At 45.1% G+C, this 21,538-nt stretch overlaps 1 protein-coding gene across 5 annotated transcripts; it reads right to left on the reverse strand.

Moving 5' to 3' along the window:
• Positions 1-4,097: 4,097 nt before the first annotated feature.
• On the reverse strand, positions 4,098-19,598 carry NOP2 (NOP2 nucleolar protein). 5 transcript variants are annotated; one of them, XM_033925563.1, is made up of 16 exons: positions 19,357-19,598; positions 19,236-19,278; positions 18,406-18,521; positions 17,885-18,126; positions 16,701-16,759; positions 16,246-16,364; positions 15,901-16,100; positions 15,688-15,777; positions 15,514-15,601; positions 15,208-15,348; positions 12,871-13,010; positions 12,612-12,701; positions 11,651-11,773; positions 11,471-11,568; positions 6,199-6,329; positions 4,098-4,533 (listed from the first exon to the last, which is right to left on the reverse strand). In XM_033925563.1, exons 1-16 carry the CDS (start codon positions 19,460-19,462, stop codon positions 4,274-4,276), a joined length of 2,046 nt encoding a protein of 681 aa, XP_033781454.1. In that variant the 5' UTR covers positions 19,463-19,598; the 3' UTR covers positions 4,098-4,273. The 5 variants fall into 5 exon arrangements, with proteins under 5 accessions (XP_033781454.1, XP_033781452.1, XP_033781453.1 ...); XM_033925561.1 differs by having other exon boundaries at positions 16,701-16,756; positions 18,397-18,521; positions 19,357-19,597; XM_033925562.1 differs by having other exon boundaries at positions 16,246-16,361; positions 16,701-16,756; positions 18,397-18,521; positions 19,357-19,596.
• Between the last annotated feature and the right edge of the window lie 1,940 nt (positions 19,599-21,538).

Raw genomic sequence — 21,538 nt, forward strand, 5'->3', positions numbered from 1 at the left:
ATTTTACTATGCATTTACAGGGAAACCTAAGGACAAATACACCCCCAACCAAAGTCACTCCAGATTTCAACATAAGGAAATGGCGTCTTCGTTTCTGAGTCTCTTTAGACACATCAGGTAATATCTATTTTCAGGCTGAGAAATTCTTTATATCTATTTTTAAAGAACAATTTCACACTCCAATTTTTATCTGGGAGTAATGCCACAGTTAGAAAAAGAATCACAATAGTATCTAATTGCGATTCATGTTGAACTTGATCCTTTACTTGCTGATCTGGCTCTTTACTAGGCAAATAATATACCTGGGTAAAGGAAGGTATAAATTCTTCAGGAATATTAAGAATTTAAATAAAATATTTCTTCAACGTATCTCTAGGTGTTATAGAGAAAATTTAAGGAAAGTTCAACAAATGCAGGTTATTAGCGCGGTAATTATTTTCAATCATCTCCAGTTTGCTCCTCAAATTTATGTTATCTTTTATCAACTTCTTGACCTTGTTTTACCCCTGTGACATCTTTTTCCATTTTTTCTACATTAACATTTACCGAGGTCAACTCTTGTTTAAACTCTTTTAGTTCTTGTTTTTTGTTCATATAATTTCTTCTCTATTTCTTTAATCTGTGGGTTTAAAGAATTTCCCAGCTTGATCACCAAATCCCAAAGAGTCCAAAGTTACTTTGGTGGGTTTTTCAACTATAAAGGCACTTTCATGCTTAGTTCTGAAAAGCTCAACTTCCATATTCTCTTCTTGTTGGCCGTTTCTCTTGTCCCAAAGTTGTTCCAGCTATGGGGTCCATCTTAGGACTTAGAAAGTCCATTGAGGAATCCAATGCCAAGCTCCAAGAGTCTGCAATTCTGAGATGGGTCAGGGCCAGGACCAGGACCAGGACAAGGTCACGAGAAAAAAAGTCTTCAGAGTAAGATCTTTCAGTGCGCAACCCATTAAAGGCTCACAGAGAGCTGCTATGAGGACCAACAAGACCAAATTAAGGTGGAATAGAAAGACGGACGGGAGAGCGAACGAGACAGACCCTGCAAAAGAAATGGATAAGATCCAGAAAGGAAGCTATAGAACGCCCATGAATAAAGCCCCCAAAGCAGGACAAGGCTACCAGCTGAACCTTCAAAGAAGACAGGGAAAATGCCCTTATTCAAACCGTCCTACAAAAACTCAATGTCCAGGAGTGAAGGCTTAAGAAGAACCAAGTGACGGTCAGCACATCAAGCCTCAAAGATATGTCAAACATGTACATAAGTGAGCAAAGTAGTCCTTTTCCTCAACCGCCAACAGGGTAGCAATAACTGCGGGTTATAGCCCTTTTTACTCAACTGTGCCCTCTCAATAGCAAAGTCATGAGCAAGAACCAAACTGGATCCTTCATCCACACTGGGCCCTGAGTCAGCAGGTCTTCTCAAAGTGGCAGATGAAGAGGATCCTCCACCATCACATACCAGATCCCTTTACCATGGCCTGCATGGCCAATCAGGTGCCAACAAAGCCATCATGCCTCTTGATTCGCTGAATGACTTTGCTTATCAGAGGCCACAGAGGAAACGCATACAACAGCCCCTGAGATGGCCGATGTTGAACCAGCGTATCCAGAACCTCAGAGAATCTTTTCTTCTGCTGAAGAACAGAAGGACCTGGGAAATAGATGACGTCACCATGAGATCCACCATAACTTTCAGATCCCATTTGTTCATAATTCGTGTGAAGACGTCCGGATGTAGATGCCATTCTTCCAGATTCATAATATGTCTGCTGAGATAGCAGGTGTGGACTATGTGCACCGTGGACAATTCAGAGATGAACCTCTGCTCAAGCCATGAGCAGTGCTGCCTCCCTGACCTCCAGGGGACTCTTCAAGATCCACATAGGCCATGGCATTGTTCAACACTCACACCACCCTGGCCTTGAAGGACAGCAACACCAAGCGCATCGATCTGTTCTCCAGAATACTGACCAGCAAATCTCCTCTCTCGACCAGCCACCCTGAGCTACTCACGCCACACAATGAGATTCCCCCCAGCTAGAAAGACTGGCATCAGTGGAGAACAGGATCCACTGTGGGAGTTGAAAACTCACACTGCTCAACAGATGATTCTCTACCAGCCATCACCCAAGACTCCGGCGGGCTAAGCGCCATAGGGGAATTCTGTCTTTCAACTCATGCAATGTGTGGAGACCTTCTGGACAGGAGATCGGACTATAGGGACCTCATGAACTCTGGCCCACTGCGCCACTTCCAAGACGCAACTATGGACCCCATGACCTGAAGAGTCTCCCTGGCTTACAGGTTCCGGGACCAAATCTGGAGTTGCAGTTTGTGAATCCATGCTTGCATCAAAAACACTCTTCCCACAGATGTGTCAAACAGCACTCCCAAATATTCCAGCAACTGTGATGCCTGAAGATGGCTCTTGGCTAGATTTATCACCTCACCTAACGACTGCATGACTTGCACCACTCTGTCCATAGCTCCGACACTTTACTGAAATGACTTGGGCCAGATAAACCAGTCGTCCAGAGATAGCTGCATCAAAATGCCCTCCTTTCGAAGAGCTGCTGCCACCACACCATCACCTTGGAAAAAGTATGAGGAGTGGTAGTCAGTCCAAAGGGAGCACACAAAACTGATAATGCTTATTTAAAACTGCAAACACAAACCAAAGGAATCTCTGTGAACCTGTAAATAGGCCTCTGCCAGATCCAGTGAAGTACTGCAACTATGACCATCCACAAGGTCTCCATGCAAAAAGACGGTACCCAAAGAACACAACTGACGCCTTTCAGGTCTAGAATCCGACAGCTACTTTTTGAGAGCTACTAAATAGATGGAATAATGACCAAGTCCCTGCTCCTCTGGCACAACTGGAATCACAGCCTTTGCAGAGTATCCCTGACAGCTCTGATTTTCCAGCAAGCTCAACAAGGAGAATCAAAAAGGCATCCATCAGAGGGTAAGCAAACTCTAGAGCGTAACCATCACACACCACCTCTAAAATCCACTGATCTGAGGTAATTTGGTTAAGCCCTGATAAAATTCTCACAATCTTGCTTCTAAGGGAATCAGAGGGTAGGCCCTCACACTTTCATTGTGCTATCTGATTTACGGCAACCACAGAGGGACTCTTTTTCAAATATATTTTTCAATTTATTCTAGTCCCTCAATAAGGGAAACTAGGAGGGGGAAGGGGGGAGGGACCCAGCTTCCTGGGTGTAATAACCCCAGAGTATAGAAGACATTTGCGGGCCTCAAAGTCCAGGCCAGCAGCCAGATAAAGGACAATGAACAATAGAGAGGAAGTTCAAAGTACTCAACAGATGTACAGGCTTACCACTCTACCACTGAGAACAGACTGGCTTCAGGAGACTGCACTTTTAAAACAGAGAAAGGTCAAGTTTTTGGAATCCTGTGGACTACAGAACCAGAGGCAACATGGATTCACTAGAGGTAGGTCTTGTCAGAGAAATCTGATCAATTTCTTTGACTGGGTGACCAGAGAATTGGATAAGAGGATGTGCGCTAGATGTGGTGTATTTAGATTTTAGCAAAGCCTTTAACATAAGAAGGGCCTGAGTGGCAAGCTTGAAATCACAGCAGCCAGCCCCAGGGAATCAATTCTACCTAGCCCACCTAGCCTAGCCCAATTCTACCTAGCCTACTTTATGCACACCACTGTTTTCACCTCTCTTCTCACAAGACCTTGGCTCCAAAGTGGACCCAGCAACCACCGTTGCCTCTAAAATATTTGGGGCCCTTTCCCACAGGAGCATAATGGTCTTCAGAACTGCACTGTCATCATGTTCAAATGGGTGGCAAGCTCAGCCTCAAATTCAGTTGACATGCTGAGGGTGCCAAGCACAAGGACTCTAGCCGGATGGATGCCATGTAACAGAAGACATTGGGGATGTTGGGGAAGTATCCAAAGTTTCCTTTTTTCCTTGCGTAGAGAACCATTAAAATGAGCAGGCATCTTCTAATTCATCCTCTTAACTCATCTCGTGGCCAATTTCTACTGAAAAAACACTGTGGTATCTGTGTTAATCCACCTTTAAAAGGTAATATATAGAAAGGAAAAAAAAAAAAGAAAATAAGATACTTTTTTTTATTGGACTAACAATACATTTTCTGATTAGCTTTTAAAAGGTCAGAGCTAATAAAAACACTTCTTTGAGACATCACACATAGACACAAAGCAGCATCATTATTTAATGACTTGAGTCGCCTGCTTCTCTCGCCGTGGTGGTGAGTGCAGCAAAGTCTCTTTCTAGTTCCCCTTTTTAAACTTCTTATACATGTGTTTCTTGGCTTTGCCTGCGGTACTTTTCCTGTGCAGTCTCTTCTGCATAGCTGACTTCCTCTTACACTTTACTCCTGTTTTATGTTGGGCAGGGCTCAACCCATTGAACTGTTCATTGACCTCAAGTCCTTGATCTTTGCTATTCTTCACCTGCTTAGCAGCTGGAGCAGCAACAGCTGCAGGAATATCCAATGATGTGGGCTCAGTTGCTAGGACAGAATCCACCTCTGGAAACAAAGAAAGAAACACGTGTGTATATGTTTGTAATTGCATCTCACTCTATACAGCCCAGCCCTGAGCACTGCTGTTCACCTGAAGCACCAGAGCCTCCTCTGGCATTCACCTCACCGCCCTTCCCAGTACCTATCTCTAGCTGTTGGCTTTGAACGCCATGCCGAGCATCGACCTTCCAGGGTTTGCTACAACTGCGTATTCCAGCGTATTACACTGGGGACAGACGGTCACTTTTAAAAAGTAGCTAGTATTACTGTATACATCTAGAATACCAAAAGAACTTACCATTGGTAATCTATAACTCCACCCTGAGCCTGCTGTCTTTCATGTCAACAATATCTTCTAAACAAGGGGCTGCCTCGAAGTGGCAATTTGACATAAAGAAGGATGTTTCAGAGGAATGTTGGGAACAAGTCATTACGATCAGCGGCAGTTAAACAATCCCTATTTCACAAAGCTTCTAAATTGTCAAAAATTAATAGTGTTCAATCAAACAAATGTTGGTCATCTTTAAAAGATGACAATATACGAGATTATTGGCTAAAAGTATGGGATACTATCTGCAATGTGCTGAAAATTAATGAACCATTTCCATTAGAAGTTATGGTGCTGGGGCATCTTGGACTTAGACAACCAATATCTGAAGATCTATCAAAATGATTAAGGATATTGCTTAATTTGGCCATTAAAATGATCTTAAAACACTGGAAGGATGTATCGAGGGTTGAATATATAACCTGGTGGAACACTGTGTGCATAACTGCTAAGTTTGAGCGTGTTGCTGCATTAAAAAAAGTTTGGGAGCCTTTGGATTATTATACTTTTGCGCCTGCTAAAATATGAGGATGTACTGTAGTATTTATGATAGCATTAATGAGTATTATTTGTAATATATTCTCTTTTACATATGAAATTCAAGTTTTATGCATTGTATTGTATTTTATGGAAATTTTAATAGAAATTATTGACGTAAAAAGTGGTTATCTGGATAAGCCTGATGACAGCAATGAGCAAAACAGTAGAGGCCAACGTGTTTCGGTGCCTTTAAACCACCGTGGCCTTACCAATCTCCTACATTTTTTAAAGGTATGAATAAAGGTGAGACAGTCTATCTAGATTTTCTGAAAAGGCAACAGTTCCTCATGAGAGACTCCTGAGAAAATGAAAAAGCCATGGGCTAGGAAGTAATGTACCACTGTGGGTTGGGAACCAGCTAGAGCAGAGTTAAATGGCCATCTATCTAACTCATGAAAGATGAAGAGCCATTTATAAATGATCTGGAAAAGGATTGATGTACAATTCTGGCCACTGTATCTAATGATATCGTCAGATTAGAAGTGGTACAAAGAAAGGGATAAAATAACTATGAGGAAAAGCTAAATCGGTTAGGGCTCTTACCCTTGGAGAAGAGTTCTATAAAATCCCGAATGGAGTGCAACGGGTCAGAGGGAGTAGCTGAATGTAAAACCTCCATTGATAGTTGGCCTATACAAATAAACTTGGCGAGGGAATGACAGGGTGCTTTTAAATTAACTCTAGAATTCACTATCTGCTACTGCTGGATTTGGAGGGAACAGAGGTTGAAGAGATAGGTGTCATGCTACCTCTGCCCCCCCCAGGACGTGAACGAGGAGGAAGAGGAAGGTAGCTGCCCTCACCTTTCACAAGCTTTGGAATCATGTTGGAAAACTTCTTGAATTTGGCTACATAGAATCCATCCATGTTGTGGGTGTGGGGGTAAAAGCGACGTGCCAACTTCAGCGAGGGGTGGAATCGCCTTTCACGAAACCTGTGGAGTGATGAGATAAGACAGATGCAATCACAGCTCCTCTTATTTCATGCTCTGAAATGCAACCTAAAATACTAATCTAGACTGAAACAATTTTTATATAAAACTCTAAAGGCTATCTAACTTCTGTACTCGAACTGGGGTCCAAAATGCTCTATGTAACAAAAAGAACCAAGTTTGTCTCATAGATGCAGACACAGTACATCTCATCCTCCAAGACCAAATTCGTGGCCATTGAGCCGCATTAATTTGATGCTTGATCTCAATGCTCCAAATGTCCCTAAGTCCAGATATTCTCTACATGCGGTGATGTCATCTACGGAGCCCCTAGCGGACGTTCTCGCAAGCAGACTTGCTTGAAGATCTTCAAGCTTGCGAGTGTACCGCGCATGCGCGAGTGCCCCTCCCGCCCGACTCAGGGCATGCGTCTCCTCAGCGTGTCCTCAGTTCAGATAGCTAGCAAAGAAGCCAACTCGGGGAGGTGGGTAGGTTGCGAGAATATCTGCCTGCTATCCCTGGATAACACCTGTTACGGTAAGTAACTGTACTTTATCCCAGGACAAGCAGGCAGCATATTCTCTACATGTGGGTGCCCTCCAAGCTAACCAAAAGGGATGGAGGGAGAGTTGGCAATTTAGGAGACCAGATGTTGCAAAACTGACTGGCCAAAATGGCCGTTATGCCTGGAGAAAGCATCCAAACAGTAGTGAGAGGTGAAAGTATGAACCGAGGACCATGTGGCAGCCTTGCAGATTTCCTCAATTGGGCTCGATTGGAGGAAAGCAACAGACGCTGTCATCGCTCGGACCTTATGCCCCATGACCTACCCGGCAAAGAGAGACCAGCCTGAGCGTAACAGAAAGAGATACAAGCGGCCAACCAGTTAGAGATGGTCCGTTTAGAAACAGGACGCCCCCAACCTATTGGGATCGAAAGAGACGAAGAGCTGGGGAGCAGTCCGATGAGGTGAAATGCACTGCAAGTAAAAGGTCAGCGCACGCTTACAGTCAAGCGTATGCAGAGCCGCCTCTCCAGGGTGAGAATGGGGCTTCGGGAAAAACACAGGAAGAACCACGGACGGATTGATGTGAAAGTCCGAAATAACCTTAGGCAAGAATTTAGGATTGGTACGAAGAACCAACTTATGATGAAAAACAGTGAAAGGAGGATCCGCAACCAAGGCTTACAGCTCACTGACCCTACCAGCAGAAGTGAACGCAATAAGAAATACCACCTTCCAAGTGAGATACTTCAAGTGAGCCCTAGCCAGTGGCTCAAAGGGCGGTTTCATCAAGCGAACAAGGACCACATTGAGATCCCAAACCACATGAGGTTGTTTAAGGGGAGGATGATCGTGGAAAAGACCCTTCATGAACCAGGAAACCACAGGATGAATAGATAGTGGTTTCCCATCGATCGGCCGATGAAAAGCAGCAATGGTGCTGAGGTGGACTCGAATTGACGAGGATTTGAGACCAGCGCCAGACAAGTGCAACAGATAATCTAGCACCGAAGACAAGGAGGCAGACTGCGGTTCCTGCCTCCGCGCAGCACACCAAGAAGAAAAGCGGGTCCACTTCTGATAAATTTGACGAGTGGACTCCTTCTGAGACACCTCCAGAACATCTAGGACTGACTAAGAGAACTGAAAGGAGGCCATCAAGTCTTGAGGAACCAGGCTGTCAAGTGCAGGTTGGGATGGAGCAGCGATCCCCAACTCTGCGTAAACAGAGAGGGAAAAACAGGCAGAAGAGATTCCCGGGCACTGAGTTGCAGCAGGAGGGAGAACCTTGGCTGTCTGGGCCACCGAGGAGCAATCAGAATCATGGTGGCATGAGTGGACTTGAGCATGACAAGAGTCTTCAGAATCAAAGGGAAAGGAGGAAACGCATATAAAAACAGGTTCGTCCAATCCAGAAGGAAAGCATCCACCTCGAACCTGAGAGGGGTGTAAACCCTGGAGCAGAAACGAGGCAACTTGTGATTGAGGGGGGACGCAAACAGATCGACATCCGGAGTCCCCCACCGGGCAAACATCCGACGCAAAGTCGAGGAGTGAAGCGACCATTCGTGAGGCTGCAGAAGGTGGCTCAACTTGTCAGCCAGGCAGTTCTGCTGGCCCTAGATGTAGACCGAACGGAGAAAGATGTTGCGGCAGATCGCCCAATCCCAGAGCCGCATCGCCTCCTGGCACAGGGAAAGAGACCCCGTGCCCCCTTGTTTGTTGATATAATACATGGCAACCTGGTTGTCCGTGCGAACTAGCACCACACAGTCGTGAAGCAGATGACACAAGGCTTTCAGAGCATTGAACACCGCCCTGAGCTCCAGCACATTGATGTGACAAAGACGGTCCGCACCAGACCAAAGTCCCTGGGTACGAAGTCCAGATGAGCCCCCAAGCATAAGTTGAAGGTTCGTCGTGAGAACCTTCTCCGGGGGAGGAGCGTGAAAGAGAAAACCTCTTGAAAGATTGGTAGAGAGCATCCACCAACAGAGAGACTGCTTCAACAAAGGAGTCACGACAATGAGTCGAGACACCGGATTCCAAGCTTGGTTCCACTGAGATGCCAGAGTCCACCGGGGAATGAGGAGGTGAAGTCTGGCAAAAGGAGTCACGAGAACCGTGGAGGCCATGTGGCCGAGCAGGACCATCATTAGACAGGCCGGGACCGAGTACAGGAGAGACAAAGCTGAATCAGGGCCTCCTGACAAGGTCGAGGCAAAAAGGAGCGAAGACGACAGGTGTCTAGAACTGCCCCGTTAAACTCGAGGGACTGAAATGAAGGGAGTACCCCTCCCAGATGATGGAAAGCACCCACATGTCTGTGGTAAGATTCTTCCACTGAGGATAGAAATGCTGGAGGCGTCCCCTGATGGGTAGGTGGGAGGGCTCCAGGAGGAAGGGAGCCCGCAGGCTCAGACTGGAATTGTCAAAAAGACAGCCCAGACTTCGTCAGAGCGGGCGTTTGGGTCTTAGGACGCTGCTGCTGTTGCTGCGGGCGAGAGAACGCAGGAGTAGATTTCTGCGGATACCTCCAAAGAGGAATCTTGTACTGACGAGCCGGAGGAATTTTCGGCTTGAGCCTCACCAAGGAGGCGAAAGACCGCTCATGCTCCGAAAGGCGTTTAGTGGCAGCCTCGATGGAGTCATCAAACAGCTCGTTCCTCACACAAGGGAGGTTGGGATCCATGTCCACAATCCAGAGCCAGGCCAAGCAACGCATGGCAACCGCAAAGGCCGTGACCCTCGAGGACAACTCAAAGGCGTCATAAGTCGCCTGAAACATATAGAGACGGAGTTGAAAAAGGGTCTCCTGGAGAAGACGGAATTCCTGTCTCCAAGGAGCAGACACGTCAGACTGGAACAAGAGGAGAGCGTCCACACAGTACCTGAGATAGGACGTGAAGGTAAAGTTATAGTTCAGAACTCGGTTCACCATCATCGAGTTCTGATAGAGGCGGCATCTGAACTTGTCTATCGTATGCCCTTCCGTGCCAGGAGGGACAGCAGCGTAAACCTTGGAGAGGTTTGATTTCTTCAAGGAAGACTCGACCACCAGTGACTGATGGGAAAGCTGCGCATTCTCGAAACCCTTGACCGGGACCATCCGGTAACGGGACTCCATCTTGGAGGGAATGGCAGTGACAGCATAAGGAGTCTCCAAATACTCTTGAGTATATCGGGACTCAGACTGGAGATCAAGCTTAAGAGCCTGGCCCATGTCCAAAACAAACCGGGTAAAGGAGGAGGTTCGAGAAGACGACTCATCCTCTGGAGGCAAAGTAGACCACGATCTCGGAGCAGCCGAGAAAGAGGGGGAGACTTCCCTCGAATAATAAGCAGGGGCCTCCGAGTCCCAAGCCTGGGACATCGAGGAGCTCTACTAAGCTCTCACGGGGGTGTAAAAGGACCGGCCCCGCCGCAGATGAATCGGGGAGGAGCCCGGTGTCTGAGGCACCACCAGCCGAAGCTTCGAAGAAGTCGGTGTGAAGGGTGAATCCCCGACAGGCACCGATGCAGAAAACCCTTGCCCTGAAGAAATCAGCGGGGAAGAGGTCAGACAAGGATCCATGCCCAATGATGAAACCACAAAGGGCCCCGAGGTACAGGCGGATGGGAGACCTGCCCCGACGCAGCGGGGAAGTCTGCTGCCGCTTTGAAGGTATAGGCTTCAAAGACATGGAAGCCATAGACCGGGGTCCCGCCCGGGACACCCTGAAATTCTCATGCCTCGAATCAGGAAAAGAAGAATCGCTCGAGGGCAATTGGCGAGACTTGTGGGCCGGACCCCAAGCAACCACAAGAGAACGCCAAGGCTGGTCAGACGGAGGCCGGGGCCAGTTGACCCAGAACAGAGGAAATCTGCGTGGTAAGAATAGCCTTAAGCATATCCTCGAACATAGGCACCGATACCAGAGGAGTCTGGAGTTGGGGCGCAGCAGTGCGCTCTTTTGGGAGGCGACCTTGAGGAAGAGTATTCCCTACTTGAGGAGGAACGCTTAGCATGATGTCTCGAAGAGGCCAAGGACGCGGTGCTCGCAAGAGGCTCCGGGGTCAGCTTCTTCGACGGCAAACTTGAGGAAGGAAGGAGAAATTAGGTTCTTACCTGCTAATTTACTTTCTTTTAGCTTCTCCAGACCAGTAGAGGTTAATCTTTACGAATGGGTATATATCCAATCATGACCAGCAGGTGGAGACTGAAAACAAAACTGTGGGACAGTATATAATATACTCCCTTCTCTATTTCCCTCAGTCTGCCAAATAGCCAAGCAGAACCAAGAACTGGAAAACCGAAAGAAAACAATACTCCGAACAGGAGTAACAACTCAGGTCTACGTTCTCTCGTTATTTGTGCACAATTTAATTTTTTTTTTTAACACACTCACAAAGTGGATATTTACCTACATCTGCGTTGACTTGGGAAGCTAAACATGTCAAAGTAAAGTCCTTGTTAAACTGGCTCTCCCAACTGCCAGCCTGTGCTTGCAGTTCCTGGTGAGTAATCTCCTGTGGGTTTAGCCGAGAGCTACCAACTGCAAGCTCTGACAAGCCCCAGTAGACCCCATTGGTCACATTCACACAACCAAACTTTATAGATCAGTTCTGGTTGGCCTCTAATATACTGTTACCCACATACCTTGTGAATCCCTCCTTGCCGAAATCCAGTCCAGTCGGCACCAACTTCACATTTCTTTTCTTCAGGGCATATTCTGTAACCCACTCATTCTCCTCCACCTGTGCTGACAGACAAGACTGAAAGGTCATAAATTGCCAATTATTGAGGGGGGTGCACGTTTGCATTAAGAGCAGGACTCACCGTGATGGAGCAGGTGCAATATACAAGGTATCCGCCCGTCTCTGAATTTGCGTCCACCGAATCAATTGCACTTAGGAGTAGCTCCTTCTGCAAGTGTGCACAGCGCTGCAGGTCCACTTCTACCTGTATTGAGAATAAAACTCAGTATACAATCAACCAGAACCCAGCACCAATCCAGTCAGGAAGAGACCACCACAATCAAGTTTCAAGTTTATTTTTGACTTATTGAATCGCTTAATTTAATTTGCTAAGCGATTTACAGATAAACAAAAGGTAAATACATCAGATTAATTATAAAAGAATACATAGGTTTGACACACTATCATACAAAATAATAAATAATGTCATACAAACTAACAGATACATGGGGGAAGAAAGGGTAGAACTACAATCGTATGTATAAAAGAGAACATAAATGTAAAAACAACAGGTAGTGTAGATATTGGGGGAATAAAAAAAGGAAAAAATTTAATAGTAATCGTTAATTAAGCTTATAAATTAAACGCATCTTTAAAAAGGAAACTCTTCAAAATGCCTTTAAACTGTTTCAGATCATTTTCTTCTCTTAGATACTGGGGCAAGCTGTTCCATAATTGTGGGGCTATTACAGAAAAAATATCAAGACGACGAGTTCCAAAAACTTTTAGTGATGGAACTGTTAAGAGTTTTTGATTGGTAGATCTTAAAGAACGTGATGTACTATGGGGAAGAAGTAATTTATTAATGAATTGGAGTTGATTTGTAGACAATGTTTTAAAAAGTAAAAGTAAAAATTTAAAAGTAATATGATGGGCAACAGGAAGCCAGTGTGACTCAATCAAGAGGCACTGCATGAAGATACTCCCGCAGCACCCACCGTATTTGTATCCTCCTGAAGGACTTTGCCTGCTCCAGGATGCCTCTCTGTATCTGTCTCAATACCCAACCCATTTCTGCCATAGTTTCCCTCTTTGCGTAATACCTTATTGGTTTTAATCATAGGGTCCTTGGAAATCACGCCAGTGCCGCTGCAAGGGGCATCTAGAAGAACCCGGTCAAAGCCTCCCAGAACCTGCACAGAGTAAGAGAGAGAGAGAACCAGTAAGCGACCACTCCTTGAAGGGGAAGACTGTGTAGAGAAGGCAGCATCCGCCTGCTCCTGGGAAATGTATCTCACTGTGCAAGACAGGCTCCAGACAAAACAGTCATGCAGACAAAATGCAATCGCAGCAAGGTGCCACCTTGGGGAACTGGCGACCGTCATAATTGCTGACAACCGTGTTGGTGACTCCCAAACGGTGCAGGTTGCCCACGACACTCTTCAAACGCTCAGTATTTGCATCATTAGCAAGAATCATGCCTGTGTTCTTCATCAGCTGAGCTACAAATGCAAGTAATAAAAAGATGAGCCTCAAAATAAAAACACATCATCTGTCTGTCCTGGATCTAAAATTACATATACCCGTACTTTACATTGAGAACAAAAAGTTTTAAAAGCCTAATATCAGTAGGAGTCAGAGGTGTGGAGTACTAACTCCACATCCCTAATGTCAAGAAATGGGCCCCAAAGAAAAAGCTTTAAAAGCTTCTTTTGGAATACACCGACCCTCAACCATTTCTCTTACATCAGGAAGAGGTTTGGGGTCCGTCATTAACCCAGAGCTAGGATGAAACAGAAACCCAATAAAAACCCTGAACCCCCAGTTCTGCAAACTTTCCATAACCACAAAATACGTCCCAATAACATGTACAGAGTGTAGCCAAAAAAAAAAAAAAGATTCCAACTGGGATCACCTGGGTAATCCCCACACAAATCCCCTCCACTCTCAGCCTACCATACCATAACAGTACTAAACAGGCAGGTTGAAAGAGGCAACTCTGCAACCATTATATCAGTCCTAGAACCCAATTCACGTCTTATAAAGAAAGCAGAATAATTTCAGATTACAGGTTTCTATAGAGAAACTGCACACCAGCAGAGCATCCAATCTCAGTTCCACATGCAGAACATGGACAGACTCAAATACAGAAATATGTAGATAAAAACTTAATATGCCAAAAAACCAGAGTCTACGCAGGACAAGAAGCAAACTTGTGTACTGTGCAAAATACAAAGAGCTGCAAATTTTCCAAAGAGAAGAGAGAAAAGTCAGACTTCCCACAAAAGATTGAGCAGGAAAAAAACTGTGTCTAATCCCGGAGAAAAAAGAGAAACAGCAGCAAAAACAAAAAACGATGGGATCCTGTCCCCAGGCCTCAACTGTAAGTTGAGCAGATTTTTTGGGAATATTTCTATAATCATTTCCTACTAACTACCATTACAACTATTTATCATTTTTCTTTAGCTCTGAAAGACATACACATTTAACATTCAATGATGGTCCCTGCTCAAAGAGCTTACAGTCTAGTATGGACAGACAGCACATCTCAGGGTTGGGGAGATTCTGGTAAAGGAATGATACAGTGGGTATAAGTATCTGACAGTGATTGGGAGTTAAGAGTTGAAAGCAGATAACAACTAATTGGAAAGTCTGTTCTAGATTGAATTGTAATTTTTGGTGGAACTCAGTTTGTCATATGTATAAGATGGAAAGATTTTTTGCGATACAGAGGGGGTATTTTAAAAGATTTCAAGAGGTGTGGAGGCCATTAATTGAATATTATAACGAGTAAAGTTTATTCTTTTTCCTTAGGGGATAATATATAGAAATGGGATGGGAGGGATAGGGAGGGAAAAATATTGGAAAGATGTTATGAAAAATAAGGAGATATATGTAATAGGATGGGATATTTATTGTTGTGCATTACTGGGTATAATAAAATGTTTAAAGTGTTTGAGGAAGAAGGATGGGGGAGGGACAGATTTCATGTCAGATTAATTGTATTATCAAAAAGGGATGTATAATTATATATAAATTTGGAAGGAATATTTTATTGATATGGAAAAGGGTGGGAGGTGGGGGGGGAATAAAAACATGTATAATAATATTGTTTAAGAATGCCAAGTGTGTTATGTAAATTAATTGTAATAATACTGTACACTTGTTGAAAGAAATAAAAAGGAATAAAGATTAAAAAAAAAAAAAAAAAAAAAGAGTTGAAAGCAGATTTTTTAAAAAGTGAGCTTTTAGTTTGGATTTGAATACTGCTAGAGTCAGAGCATGACATATTGACTCTGGTAGCCTGTTCCAGGCATACCACGTGGCAAGAAAGGGACGGAGTCTGGAGTTGGTGAAATGGTGTGGTAGCCATGTTAGTCCACTTTTTAAGATAATAAATAGAAATTTTTTCTATATATATTATACTTAAAATGTAAAGTATTTTGTGTAGATCAGTGAAACACACTTGTCTCCACCTGCTAGTCATGGTGAGCTATTACCCATCAGTGACGCTGTAACAGACTGGAGAGGTGACAAAGAATTGTCATTTAAACAAATACAATTCAAAATGCATTAGACAGCAGAATGTAAAAATACCCAATTGTATAAAGAATTTCACAAGGCACTCTACATATGTGTAGTTCTAGTAAATAAAAAAGAAAGATCTACGAGTCTGACAAGAAGGATGGAAGTAAACACCTATGTAACTGGTCTTCCCTCCAGGTGCACAACACATGTCCAGGATCTTCTCATTCTCCTGTGGTGCCAAGGCCATGACAGGCAGCAGGCTGGAAGCTCCCTGTAGCATGTAATGTCCAGCAAGGTACTCCGGGGTTGCACCTACAGAAGAAGGAAGAGAATTAACTCTGAACGCAGCAGGCTTTCTACTTCATAATAATGTCAGCTCAAGCCTCACATATACAGCAGAACAGTGTTAAGGAAGCCCATTCATGTTCAGTGCTCAGACAGGATCCTGTGAGGTGACAGCACAATTACTAGACTCACCAATGGGCACAGACGAGTCATAGATTACTAGCCCAGTTTTTGACCACTTGCCAAGAGGATCCAGGTTCACACCACGATTAATGAGCACCTGGATGGAGAGTAAAACAGAGGGGAAACCTGGATGTAGTGATAAACGGTGACCATGAGGAAGGGAAAGAAGAATCAGAACAGTACCTGAGCAAGATCTCGCCTCCGTGTCTTCAATGTGTTGGTTCTGATAGTCATAGGCCGCTGCACTTCATTTGCCTCTAGGAAATCGACTAACTGACAATTTGGAAAAATAAGAGAGCACATGAGAATGTGAGACGTGAAGATGAAATATACCCAGAGAAAAAAAGCATGGAAGAAGAGAGTGAGTGGAGCAAGGAGCAAAGAGGCGCCTCTCACTTCAGACACCGGGAACAGCTCCATCAATTTTTCAATCAGGTAATCTCCATAGCTGAAATACACAGCCAAGTCTTTCCGTAGCAGTGTCAGGTATTCCTGCCGTGTACGTTCTGCTTCTCGCCGAGTTGCAAAGTTTTGTAGTACTTCCACATTGTCACGGATTCGCTGGTGGATCACATGGAGGTCAGTAGGGTGAAGAGGTGAGACCACGAGTTAAGAACATAACAGACAAAATTACACAGCTGTCACCCACTACCTAGAGTGCCCCAAGCCAGCACCCTGCAGGCCACAGCTCCAGATTCCCCAGGTGTGAGCTGCGTAAGAAAAGATAATGTGATAGGATATATATCTCCTGAATTGCCTGGCTGCTGGGGAGCACAAAGGCTTCTTCAACATCCATATTCAGTGCCAGATCTGAAGCCACAGCATCATCATTGTCATCTCTGGAACTGGAGCCTTGCCTGCTAGGGAATGTGATATTTGAAGGGGTGGGGGAGAGAAGGCAAGGCAGAGAAAACACCAGCATCAAATAAGAGACCCCACATCTCTCACCAATATACAACTACTCATACTTCTCTCATCCTCACTATCCAGGAAATCTGTAGACTCACAACTCCCAGGGCACTACAATTTGGAGTTTCACTGCCTAAAATTACATCTTGTTTCTAGAAGAAATTCCAAATAGTTTGAACAAAGTCTGAAAGAAACCTCCTTCCCTTTTATAACTGCAGCTCCCTACTCTGCCTTTCCCACAATAAACCATGTTCTTCTAAACAAACACTCTCCCTCCCCTCACTCACCTTCCTTTCTTCTCCTGGAGCAATTTCAACTTTCGAGCTGCTTTTTCAATTGGTAGCTGCTATATATGAAAGCAAAAAATAAGCCAATAAACCAAGGGCACTCCTCACCAGAGCAGTCTGATACTCCTAGGGCTACTCCTGTAAGGTATGACAGTGCAGCACCCTCAGCGGGGAATCCGTCACTACCAAACAAGCATATATTATTAGTGTAGTCAAACTATATCAAGCTTTTCATTCTTTTTAAACGTCTTTTATAAAACTTGAACCAAAACATAAAAGTGTGGAAAGAAAAGCCTCAGAACCCAGTCTAGAAATGGAATTCTCTCAGACTAAATGGGTGAATACAAGCACTGAGAAAACTGTTGGCTTTTCTAGCTGGTCACTGTCAGTGGGATCTTTTGTAACAGCTCTCAAAGACTGCTTTTTGAGTATAATGCTTTAAGATATTATTGCTTGGACTGCAACTTAAATATGGAGTTAATGACAACTGCTATTGAAACCTCATAGGCAGAAAAATACTTTCTAGACTGGGTTCCGAGGCTTTTTCCGTCCACACTTTTACAAAATGTATTTATTTATTCAATTTTCTATATCGTTCTCCCAACGGAGCTCAGAACTGTTTACAAAAATTTATTCAGGTACTCAAGCATTTTTCCCTTTCCATCCCTGCGGTGATGGGTTTTAAAAAAAGTGAAAAGCTTGATATAGTTAATTGACTGCACTAACATATGAAAGAAAACTCTGGACTGAGGGGGCACAGGATGAAGGTAAAAGGGAATAATCAGAAGTAATCTCATAAAATACTTTTCCCTAGAAAGGGTGGTGAATGTGTGGAATGAACTTCCAGTAGAGATGATGGAGGAAAAAAAAAAAAGTACTTGAATTCAAGAAAGCTTAGAACAAATACAGTAGATGGCATAGTTAGCACAAATGGTCTTTATCTGTCTTCATTTTTCTAGGCTTGTTTGGTTCACATATTAGTTAAAGGCTACTAGAAAGTGACCAATTTTGTTTGGTTGATGAGCATCGACTCCAAAGTTTCTTATTTTTGAAGAAGCATCTGTGATAACTCCCAAACACAGCAATATCTCAAACAGTTAAGAGAGAAAGGAGAGAGGACAACATTATAAGCCTGGGCAGAGAGCATAGTGGAGACAAAATGGGATGCATTAAAAGATTCGCACCTCTGACTCACTGTTTGATGAAGTGCCATAATCATCCACCATCTCCTCTGCATCACCACTCCCTAATGACAGATGTTCATTATCCGATACAGAGTCTTCTTCACTACCGTAACCTAGCTCTGGACATTCTTCCTCCTTGCTCTCCTCTGACTGGAGTCTCTTTCGCTTAGCTAGAGTCAGCCACTCAGCATTCTCATCGCTGAAGCCCAGGATGCTGGCCTTTTGGTGCTGCATTTCATGTGCTGTGCCAGAGCAAAAAAATACACACCGTGTGAAGAGAACAAAAATCAGCTCCTTCACCATTCATTTTGTATACATTAGTTCCACCTAGCCTGTGGAAACTGCACTTGGAAGAGTTTAGCAGAAGAACAATAGTTAGCAAGAACTGGGATAGTCACAAGAGCTGAATTTGAGTGAGCTATGAAAGGAGTATGCCACTGGAAATGGAAAAGCAGTGTGCACTTCCCTTTACAGCATCAGGTTATGGGATTCCAGACATTTTAGTAACTCACTTTTCTTGCCTGTTATAGGTTTCTGATGGAAATCTTTCTTCTTATCTTGTGGGGCGGAGAGCTCTTGATGGTCTGCATTCGCCTTATCCACAGGGGTGGGGAGTTCCTGGCAGCGTTTTGCAGCTCTACTCAAAAATAATAAATATAATCAAGAAAAAAAGGAAGAAAACAATCAATCAAAAAATATATTTGTTTCATCTAATAAACAAGAGAAGTTACCACAAGATGATGATCTTCCCGTAGCCCCCTTTGAGACCACAGTGGAGACACCAGATCTACCGATCATGTCCCCCGACCCGATTCACTAACCTTACTCCTGATTAGAGAATGACACAGTGACAAAATTCATCACCGTTCCCGTGGGAAACCATCTTCATATCATTCTTTAAGGAGAGAGGGAAGAATCAGAATATGAATGGCAACAACCACTGACCCTCAAACTTTGCTTTGAAGAATGCTGGTATAGAAGGACTGAGGTTAAATTGACACTAAAACATGACATGGGATTATTTCCCGCGGTTATCCGCGGGAACGGTGATGAATTTTGTCACCATGTCATTCTCTACTCCTGATCCGATCAAAAAATAGGCGACTGCTGAGGACCAGTCGCTCACGTCCCTGCCGACTCTCCAGAGCAACCAGCTGAGGCACATCACCTGGTGGCTGCAGCCCTGGGGAAGGGCAGCAGAGTCGGGGCGAGACCTCTTCACTTTCTGTGCCAGCCAAATTGAGCCCATGATGGTATGAATCGCTTTTCTGTTTAAAGTGGAATAAAAGGGACCAGGAAAGGTGGTAGGGAGGGCAAGCGCATGCGCAGACCGAATCTAGGCCATACTCACCGCCTCCGGGAGCGGCTACATAAACGCTTGGACGCCGGAACATCTGCGGGAAGGGAAGAGAAGTCACCCTGGGCCCAAATGCTGCAGACAGAGAGAGAGAGAGCAGACGCCGCTCACTCACCTGCGGCCAAGAAATGGGCCAATTCGGCCTCGGCTCCCTTCTGCTTCCGGGATTTGCGTCCGGGCCCACGTTTCTCCTTCCTGCTGGCATCCAGTTTCCGTCCCATGTCGCCCCTGAAAGGAAACCGTCCAGGGCTCAAACACGCGGCCGGTGCCCCGCTCGCCTCGCCGGAAACAGGAAGTGGCGACAGCCTACCCAGAAGCCTTTTCGCAGCGCAGCCGCCCTTGCTGGCAGTTCGACTGAGGCGCAGAGCGACGTGCGCATGCGTGTCGGCTGCGTCGCTGCACGTGCCAGAGGAGTGCCAGAGGAGTGCACCATTTATACGCATAAATGGTGACAAAGTTACTACTTGCTTAGGTTCAAGTGCCAGATTTTTGTTTCTGCTCCCATGCTCTGTCTAGTCTAAAAGAACAGGCAATGGCACTACTCGAGGAGCCACTGAATACCAGGTTCTGTTGCTGCTAGTTCTTTTTTTTTTTTTTTTTTTGCCAGTGTCCAGCACATTTAACAACATAATAACCTAATTGGGTCAAACCAACAGGCCATCTAGCCCCGTATCCCTTCTGCACAGAAGCCAAGTCACAAGTACCCGGCAAAAACCCACATAGTAGCCGCATTCCAGGAGGGTTGCTAGATTTCCTCTTTAAAAAAGGGAGAGTTCTGGAGCTAAACTATTCTCTGAGTGAAAAAAACTATCCTATAGGTTTTAAAAGTATTTCCCTGTAATTTCATGGAGTATTCTCAAATCTGTAAATTTTGATTGAAAAGTATAAAGGTTTTGTTTTGGGTTTTTACTTAAAGAAAAAATGGAAGTACAAAACAAACACAAACACACTTCTTGTCCACTGTTCAGATCCCAGGGCAGCTTAAATTGGCTGGAGTGTGCAAGGATTTTCCATAATAGAGAATATGCCACAACAGACGGATAAGTTAGAGTCTCTATGCGTCAAAATTCCATGAACAAATGGACTGGAAACGAAGAGCGGAGGCGTAGTCCCCACGGACAGCCCAGACATCAGTGGGGTGACCACAGGCATGGACTTCTTAATTAAGTATTCCCGATAGAGCATATTCACAAATTCTGGGGGGAAATGATCTCCAGCGGCAAAAGCCACCCTGTGCATCTCAGTGCTTGGAAGACTTATGAGGCTTTTCTCCAAACTTGCATTTCACCAATACACAGCCAGCGCTCTCCTGAGAGTCCCCAGATGCGATTTTTGCAGAAATTGGGGCAGATTGCTAAAGGAGGGTCTCCCCGGGGGTGGAAGGCACCACATCCATGTAAACGTCGCCCCCTTGCGGGCTGCAGCGCAGGTGAAACACGGTTGCGCATCCAACAGCCATCCGCTTCAAACGAGGCATGAATCCATCCCATCCCAACCTGGGGAGGCCATCTGTGAAATTTGGAGCAAAAATGAAACTCCTAACTATAAAAAATAGTTTTATTCAAATTGGGAAAATCTAAGTTGGCTGCCGCAGGTGCTGATTTTGCAATAAAATGGCCAAGGAAAGGAACAGGAATCCCTAGAAAACGGCAATTTTAGGATTTTAGAAATGGGGAGGTGTAGGACCTACAGACTCTGCTCCCTGTAGAGAGTGTGTGTACGGCTGAGGCACCGGAGGCGGCTCGACCTCGCGGGAGACCTCCGCGTGCCCAGGCTGGATTTGAGAGAGAAGCTTCGGCCCCATTGTGGTAAAGAGCTGAATGAATTGCTTCTCAAGTAAGGTCTGGAACGAAGTCGGCAAGGATGGATCCGCGTCACCAACGGGACCACCTGCACGGGCTTCGTGCTCCTTCGAGGCAGTGCTTGGACTTAGAAGCCTTGGGCACTTTAAGCACTACCGGGAGAATGGGCTGCTGCGCTATCTGACTTGAAGAGACAGAGGAAGGCACCGCAGCCTGCGTCGAAGACAGAGCTGGTACAAACGAGGCCGGTTTGATGAGGCTCGGAGCAGAAGATGTGGAAGCCTGGAGAGCCTCGGGAGAGGCTGATGGTGAAGCACCCTTCGATGACGAAAGCTCCATCGAAGACTCCATGCTGTATAGCTCCTCCCACAAGATGCAACGACGCTTGAAAGCACGGGCTGTAAGTGTTGAGCAAGGCCGGCACAATTTCGGGAGGTGTTGAGGCCCGAGACACCGAAGACAGCATCGATGAGGGTCTGTCAGTGAAATCGCGCG

Source organism: Geotrypetes seraphini, chromosome 16, assembly GCF_902459505.1.
Source record: "Geotrypetes seraphini chromosome 16, aGeoSer1.1, whole genome shotgun sequence".
Classification (NCBI taxonomy): Eukaryota; Metazoa; Chordata; class Amphibia; order Gymnophiona; family Dermophiidae; genus Geotrypetes; species Geotrypetes seraphini.

Excerpts from the sequence above, each read along its gene's own strand:
- NOP2 (XM_033925559.1), bottom strand. The coding sequence starts at position 19,462 with ATGGGACGGAAACTGGATGCCAGCAGGAAGGAGAAACGTGGGCCCGGA. Across the intron at positions 19,279-19,356 it reads GGCCCATTTCTTGGCCGCAG|ATGTTCCGGCGTCCAAGCGT; the intron begins GTGAGTGAGCGG and ends CCCTTCCCGCAG. Across the intron at positions 16,760-17,884 it reads CATCAAACAGTGAGTCAGAG|CAGCTACCAATTGAAAAAGC; the intron begins GTGCGAATCTTT and ends TTTCATATATAG.